General features: G+C 47.4%; 2 protein-coding genes across 3 annotated transcripts in view; both read left to right on the plus strand.

The window, feature by feature from the left end:
• Positions 1-2,719, plus strand: part of LOC139223182 (zinc finger protein basonuclin-2-like) — a 5,476-nt gene extending 2,757 nt beyond the window's left edge. Inside the window, exons 5-7 of the mRNA XM_070855154.1 lie at positions 400-813; positions 1,027-1,621; positions 2,058-2,719. Coding sequence (XP_070711255.1) covers positions 400-813; positions 1,027-1,621; positions 2,058-2,719 — 1,671 coding nt within the window. The remainder of the gene's footprint in view (positions 1-399; positions 814-1,026; positions 1,622-2,057) is intronic.
• A 669-nt stretch (positions 2,720-3,388) lies between these two features.
• Positions 3,389-7,219, plus strand: LOC139222829 (zinc finger protein 98-like). 2 transcript variants are annotated; one of them, XM_070854710.1, is made up of 6 exons: positions 3,389-3,662; positions 4,353-4,410; positions 4,682-4,797; positions 4,966-5,210; positions 5,287-5,375; positions 5,720-7,219. In XM_070854710.1, exons 1-6 carry the CDS (start codon positions 3,470-3,472, stop codon positions 7,074-7,076), a joined length of 2,058 nt encoding a protein of 685 aa, XP_070710811.1. In that variant the 5' UTR covers positions 3,389-3,469; the 3' UTR covers positions 7,077-7,219. The 2 variants fall into 2 exon arrangements, with proteins under 2 accessions (XP_070710811.1, XP_070710812.1); XM_070854711.1 differs by having other exon boundaries at positions 5,311-5,375.
• The last annotated feature ends 667 nt before the right edge of the window (positions 7,220-7,886 follow it).

Here is a 7,886-nt window from a genome sequence, read left to right on the forward strand (position 1 = left end):
TCTCTTCCTCTTCGCCCGCTTCAAATCCACCAGACTCCATTGACAAAAACAGTAATTTTACCACACAAAACACACACGAGTTGCTGATCTACTGCCGCCTTGATTGGTTAGTTTGTTAGAGTTATTATATGATTTTGTTGTTTTAAGATGTCATTTCAGATCCAAACTAACCCTTAAAAAACGCCAAAGTCACAGCAACTACACCTGCAACTCCTATGTTCTGCCAGGTAAAATTATTGTTTTTTTCAGTGGAGTCTGGTGGCTTTGAAGAGAGTGCTATAACAGCAGTGAAAAAATTCTAAAGGTAAAACACAATTAAATAGATTTAGAATAGATTTGCTTTGTTGGATGTGGAGAAGAATCTGTTCACATGACACACTGAGGTCTATTTCTCTCCAGTATCCTGGTGGGAAGGTGTTGGACCGCTGGTTGATGGCCACTCCTGAGGAAGAGCTCCTCATCCTCAAACAGTTCCTTCGTTTTGGCGAGACACGGCCCATCGTCGAGTTGATGACACTTCAGTGCTTGGCAGCCGCCAGCCGCCTCTCTGACCCGGAGCGAAACCCCACCCCGAAGAGCTGCCAGTCAAATATCGGCACGTTCATCGAGCGCAACGGGGGAACTCCAGGAGTGTTCAGGAGCAAAAGAGGAGATTCACGTTTAGTGGCCGGCGTCTGCCATTTAGAGAAAAACAGTCCTGCTGACCACAATGACGCTGTCCACCATTTTGAGAACTTTCCCGGAGGACTATCTTTGCTTCTGCCTTTCCACTTTCCAAGCTCTGCCTTCCACTGCTTGGTTCCTTCCACCAAGGTAAATAAAAGACTGACTCCACTGCTGTTTACCGGCAGGAAGCTTCCTAATAACTCCTACTTGTATTACTGATATTGTGTTTTGGGGTTCCACAGGGTTCAATTTGAGATCCTCTAATGATCTTTTGTAGTTTGGCATTTATGACTGCATATAAAAGTTATTTCAGTCCGATCCAGAGCTTTTTGTTTTCTCCTTGTTTTTCCTCTTTATCAGGAGCTTGTTCCTCCCTGTAAGCTAACACAATGTCTACGGAAGCCCGGTGAGACCAAACTGGTCGAGAGACACAAGCAGGAAGGAGGAAGGAGAGAGCAAGAGAATGATCTTCAATCTAATGTGCAGCAACCTGAAGCTGAACCGGCGTTAAAAATCAAATCAGACCCTGATAAGCCAAACCCGGCCCGTTCGCTGTGGCATCAAAAGCCCCGGTTCCACTGCGACCAGGAACGTGATCTTCACAGGGCCAAACAGGAGGCCACCTCCTCATCCTCCCCTTCCTCAAGCTCCTCACACATCCCTACTTCTTCCTCACTCCATCTGTCCATTTCCTCCTCCTCCTCTTCCACCCCACATCCGAAGGTTTCCCATAAGTTGCACGACTCCTCTTCCTTCTCTCTCAGTCCTCTGCCGTCCTTCTCCTCCTCCTTCGTCTGCCATCTTCCGACCTCCTCCCTCCATCCTCTCTCTTCCTCATCTTCCTCCCTCCGTTCTCTCCCCTCCTCCCTCTGCACCCTTTCTTCTCCTTCACCCGCCGGAGGTCGCAAAGGGAGGGTCTGCTGTGGCGTTTGTGGGAAAAGCTTCTATGACAAAGGTAGGACTGCTGCTCTTATATTGATCTTGCGTCTTGGGGTACCACAGGGTTCAATACCAGGTCCTCTGCTGATCTTCTGTCTAGGTGTCCCACAGAGTTCTGTATGTTCATTCTGTATGTTATATTCATGCTTCTTGACTGTGCTCCAATAAACCAAACAAAACGTACTTGGCCATGAACCAAACTCTGTTTCTGACGCTGGTTTCATTACTTTATGTTCATGAAATAAATATGTAAAAGTCAAATAAAGTTAATCTGCATGAAAAATAAAGAAAAATAAAACACATTGTGTTATTATAACCATCTGTTCGTAGTGATTTGACATCTGCCGCTGTCGTGATGCGTGTTCAGGCTGGATTAATCCGCCCCGGTGGTGTTGAGGTCGGTCAGTCGACACCAACTTAACCGGAGCGTCATTTTCCTTCTGTTTGTGCAGGAACGCTGAAGATCCACTACAACGCCGTCCACTTGAAGATCAAACACCGCTGCACGGTGGCGGGCTGCACCATGGTCTTCAGCTCGCTGCGCAGCCGCAACCGACACAGCGCCAACCCAAACCCACGGCTGCACACAGGTGCCCACAGAAACGCACACGCTGACCCACTGCACTCTGAAACGCAGATACACAAGGACAAAAACACACTAGGAGGCAGACACACCCTGAGAAACGGTCATACAAACCTCCAACATGGCTGCCGGGTCAACACACCTCCCCAAGCCGACTCCCCTCCTCCTCCTCTTCATCCTTTACCCCAAAACACAAACCTAAGTGACCCCCAGGCCCGTCCTCCGCCCCTCCCCGCTCACGCCGCCTCCTCGCTGGGCTCGCCTCCCTCCTTCGCCCCCTTGGTGGAGAAAACCGAGAGCTGTCGTCACCTGCTCGGCCTTCGCGCCAACCGCACTGCGCCTGCCCCCCTCCCGGGCCGATCACCCGACCACGGCGTCACCGAAGTGAGACCAGGCGAGGCCAATCAGCTGCGGCGGCGGGATTCAGGCGACCCCGTGCCGAAGAAGAAGCCCAGGAAGTCGAGCACGCCGGTGAAAATAGAAAGAGAGAAAATGGAGGGCGAGGAAGAAGAAGAGGAGGAGGAGTGCTGAAGTGTTCAAACTTTACAATCAGGAAGTAATAAACTCTTCACAGGTTCCTCGTGCTCGCTGACTGCTGACCTGCTGTCTGTAATATTGTGTGTACAGATATATCAATTAAAACAAAAGTGCGTCTGTTGGTGAGATTGAAAGACGAAAACACAACTTTAAGTGACTTTCCACTGAAAACAGTCAGCAACACTGATCCTCGCTGAGCATAACGTCCTAAAATGGCCACCATAAGGACACAACTTCACATTTCTGCATCCTTTAAAGCAATAAATGTGTAATTAGTATTCTCTGTCTCTGCTTCCTCTCAGCGGTGATAAATGTGTATTGAACAGCATGCTGCTCTGTGCAAAGCCTCCCCCTTGTGTTTGTTGTCTGTTACTGCAATAAAAACTACATTTAACTGATCACATTTCTGTACTTCTACTTAAAGGGGATTTAAAATTTTAACATTCTTAAAAAACATTTCACATTAAAAAAAATTCTCTTTAATTTTTGCTTCTTCTGGTTTTGATTTTGTGTGTATATCATTTTATATTTTAGTGATTAAAGAAAATTTACAGCTGCTGTAAAACCTGTAAAACAAAATTTTAAGAAAGAAATGGGAACCTTTGGCTCAGGTTTCTACTCGGATGACATAGACGCACGCACCAAACCCGGAAATGCGTCAATTTAGTAAACAATGAAAGGAGCGAATAGTTCCTTCCATAAAATGATAAAACTGTGGTTACATTTTGAGAAACACTGAGTAAAATGTCTAAAGGTGAGATTTTGAGGGGATTTGTTACCGAGAGACTCGCCGCCGCCTCCCAGGAAATCTTAGCGGTCGTGGACAGAATCGTAGCCGGTTACGAGGAGGAGGCTTCGGGCTTCAGGCAGGAGATCGACCGGCAGAGGAGGCAGCTGGAGGTCCTCCTGCAGCCGCGGGTCAAACTCAACAAACCAGGTCGGCCTTAGTTTCTTAGCATGAATATTTAAACCCATAAACCTCAAACTGCTGGTTTATTGTGGGAGCGGCATGTGAGACTTCATTGAAATAACTTAGAATTTAACATTTGCTTGTTTATCAGCTAAATTTTATACACCATTTTTAAAAAAGCAAAGTATCTACTTTAATCTGCAGGAGTTACTCGTTAATTCGGCATCACTGTAATTGATCAACGAGCACTTAATTTAGTTTTTTTGAAAAGGCTCAAGATTAAATCTGAGGGCGGCGTCTCTCTGCGCCGCGCCAGATTGTATCCAGCTGTTTTCAACCGCACGTTATTTCTTAAATATATTTTGCCGGTTTATATGCGCCGAATTTACGGTTAGACACCAGTGTTGTTTGTAACGGTGCTGAATCATGTTTTTCTTGAGGGTATAATTTGACTTCAGGCGAGAGAGATTTGAATAGCAGATTTTGTTAATGGAGTTTGGCATTTATGTACTCAAACATGCTAATCAGACTCAACATCATCTACTGCTGTAAGAACTAATGATGTATACCATTCAGTGCTAGTTTTTATCAGTAGAATTTAAGTCCTGTAAGATGGAATAAACAAAAACATTCCTGCTTGAAAATGCCAAAAGAAAACTCTGACAATTAATAAAAGTTTGAGGTGTGAATAATTGGTTTAAATTGTTTTTTGTCCAGCTGAAGATGAGGAGGATGATTCTCCTGAGCAAGACTCGACCAGCAAAACTCCATCAAGGTTCCTCTATAAACATCCAGTGTTGTCATACATACATACAAAAAATGTTTGAAATATTTAACATGTGATTCATTTACTGTATGAAGCTTCATTGCCATTTATATATGTTTTACCAAAAAAATATATAAAATATCAAAAAATATATAATCAGCAAATGATCACCAATAATTTAAGAGCAGTCCCACTATGATCCCAACCGTAATGTTTTGATTTAGTCAAATGTTTGGTTTGTAAAGACTCTGATAACTAACCTGCAGATCTTCGTCCCCAGAGGTCAGAATAAGAAGAGGAGGCTCAGCAGACCTCAGATCAGTCAGACGCTGAACCACGTCAACCTCAGGATCCGCTTCCTGGAGGACTCCCAGACCGACGTGCTCTCAAACTGCGGTAATTAACGCTACCGAGCTGGTTTAAAGGGCCGCTTCACTTAATTATGTTTGTCAGGTTTAACCACGTCTTGCCGCTGGGCTCATTAAAAACCCTTGAAGGACGTCTCTTAGTAAAAAGCCTGTTTTCTGTGTAAGTAAAGGTGTTTTTATCCGTCCTTCCTGTCAGTGCTGAAGAAATGTCCGCTGCTGAGGCTGAAGTGTCCCCGCGGCCTGCAGGAGGACGACTTCCTGGACCTGCTGAGGTCGACCTTCCCTCAGCTGTCCGGAGACAACAAACGTTTTGACGTCTTGACGCCGGACAAGAGGCGGCGGTTACGGCCTCTGAGCGTGACGGCGCTGACGCCCGAGGAGATCCACAGGAGCATCAGCTGCTCGGCGTCGGGGACGCCGACGCTCTGCGTCAGACTGAAGGTGCTTCGTTTGGTTTTGAACGTTTCATTTAGGTTTTTGTTGCTGGAAAGTCTGAACGTTTGTTTTCCGCCCTCAGGCCTGCGAGGAGGCGACTCATCAGGCAGCTGAAGACGCTCTGTCCTCGTCCGCCATGTTGGCCGGCGATGAAACCAGGCCTCAGACCAGGTATTTCAGAGGGGACGTCGCCATTGTTGTCGCTGTAAAAGCTCAAACATTCACTTCGTAGCTAAAAGTTTGAGGCGTCGTGAACGTGACGGCCGTATGTCTTGAACATAGAACTGATATTACCTGGTTTTGATGATGACAGTGATCTCACCGCTGATACTGATTCAGTTCTTCTCTTTTTTCACTGAATGTGAGAGTTTAATTATCTGTCCTGACAAAGTGAAGGAGCCTTTTCACAACTAGACAGCAGAGGATGGATTTTATTTCACCGTCTTTTAGGAAACCTGAGATAAAGTCATTGTTTAAACGCATCACTTCTTAATTCCTGCTCTTGGTTCCCACAGCGGTCCTGTTCAGGAAGTCGAAGGCAGCAGAGTAGCTGATGTGTCAACTTCACTCCAGCAACAAGACATGGAAACGGAGGAAGGTGATGATGAGGACGATGGGACATCAGAGCCAGCTGAGGACCTTGTGGCCTGCTGTGGTGCTGAGAGTAAAGCGGACAGCGGCGACGATGTTGAAAAGGAGGAAGAACGAGAAGAGAAGGACGACAGCGACGACGATTGGCAACCAGACAAGAGCGACGAGGAGCTGAAAGAAGGAGACTCAAAGACGGCAAAGAAACAAAAAGCCAGACGTTGTGGTTTCAAGGCCACCGAGACAAAGACGGAGAACGCCGATGTTCCTCTGTCTTGTAAAGTCTGCGGCGCTGCACACGAATCCGACGTCACATTCGCCAAACACGCCTGGAGTCACGTGGACGATCCAGGAAGCGTCTGCGGAGTGTGCGGAGAGCTTTCAGAGTCTGCCGAGGCGTTGAAGGATCATCTTCAGACGCGCCACAAAACTGACGACTGCCACATCTGCGGGGAGTCTTTCCTCAGCGCTCTCGGCCTCGATGAGCACGTGGCCGCCCACTCGGGGGAGAAACCACACGAATGCGATGTTTGCCACGACACGTTTGCGCTGAAGGTTTCCCTCGAGAATCACCAGAAACTCCACAAGGCGGCTAAGCTGCACAAATGTTACACCTGCCACAAAACGTTTGAAGCGAGAGAACAGCTGAAAGCTCACCGCAGGACTCACACCAACAGAAAGACGCACCTCTGTGGCGTGTGCGGTAAATCCCTCAGCGACTACAGATCGTTGTCCCGCCACAAGATGACCCACTCTGGGGACAGACCTCACAGCTGTCAGGTCTGCGGGAGGCGTTTCAAGCTTCCCGGGACGCTGAGACAGCACGAGAAGATCCACACGGACAGAGAGAGATCGTACCTCTGTGACGTCTGCTGCAAAATGTTCCTGACCAGCAAGCAGCTTCAGATCCACATGAGGACGCACACCAACGAGAAACCGTACCACTGCGGCGAATGCGGCAAAGGTTTCACCACCAAGGGACCGCTGACCATTCACATGCGTGTCCACACCGGAGAGACGCCGTACCGCTGCCCGGACTGTGGCTGGTCCTTCAAGCGCAAGATCAACCTGGACAACCACGTGACGGTCCACTCGGGCCTCAAACCCTTCGTTTGTGGGATTTGTGGGAAAGCGTGCGCTCGTAAAACGTACTTGACGGTCCACATGAGGACTCACAACGGGGAGAGACCATACAAGTGCACCCTGTGCGACAAAGCCTTCACTCAGAGCCACTGCCTGAAGACGCACATGAAGAGCCACCTGGTGGCTGAAGCTGCGACGTGACACCGATCCACGTTCTTTCTCTTGTTTCTCTATTTAATGTAATGTTTCTTAAAGCTGTGTTAACGCCCCTACAGCCTGTGCAGTGGCAACGTTCACTGCACGTCACGATGTGTTCGATGGCTCTAATAAAATCATGGACGCAATCTGTGTCAGACTGTTTAATGTCAGCTGGAGAACCTGATCTCCCTGTGAGCTCGACAGCCTCCAAATATGTTTGTAAATGTTCACACCAGAAGGGATCGTCAGGTAGAGGTTGGCTTTATTCAGACATTAAACAGACCAGCGAATAGATTGAAACGCTTTTATTAAAACACAGCAAAGTCAAAATATAACAATATGTCTGTAATTACAGAACAACAGGAAGAGTGTCCGCCACTGAAGGCATCAGGAAGTCCTCCGGGCTTAGAAGCCAGTTTTGGGTCCATAGGAAGGAACAACGTTGTATCCAGGTGTGTTTTTACATCCAAGCATTGTGTGTGTGTGTGTGTGTGTGTGTGTGTGTGTGTGTGTGTGTGTGTGTGTGTGTGTGTGTGTGTGTGTGTGTGTGTGTGTGTGTGTGTGTGTGTGTGTGTGTGTGTGTGTGTGTGTGTGTGAAATGGTGGCTGACACACACATGCATGTGTTTAAGGGCAGTTCAAAGGTCAGGTCAGAAAGAGGACATGCGTCCGCTGAACACCAGTTCAGTCACACCAGTCCATAAGAGCCTCGCAGGGAACAATCAAGTTCCCTGCAGCAAAAAAAAATCTCAGAACAGAGTTAACACAAATATTGGATGTTTTTTTTTCATGCAAAACCAACAACAACATTCAA

Source organism: Pempheris klunzingeri, chromosome 23, assembly GCF_042242105.1.
Source record: "Pempheris klunzingeri isolate RE-2024b chromosome 23, fPemKlu1.hap1, whole genome shotgun sequence".
NCBI lineage: Eukaryota > Metazoa > Chordata > Actinopteri > Acropomatiformes > Pempheridae > Pempheris > Pempheris klunzingeri.

Coding starts and splice junctions, on each gene's coding strand:
- LOC139222829 (XM_070854710.1), top strand. CDS start 3,470: ATGTCTAAAGGTGAGATTTTGAGGGGATTTGTTACCGAGAGACTCGCC. Junction 3,663..4,352: donor GGTCAAACTCAACAAACCAG/GTCGGCCTTAGT, acceptor TTTTTTGTCCAG/CTGAAGATGAGGAGGATGAT. Junction 5,376..5,719: donor GAAACCAGGCCTCAGACCAG/GTATTTCAGAGG, acceptor TGGTTCCCACAG/CGGTCCTGTTCAGGAAGTCG.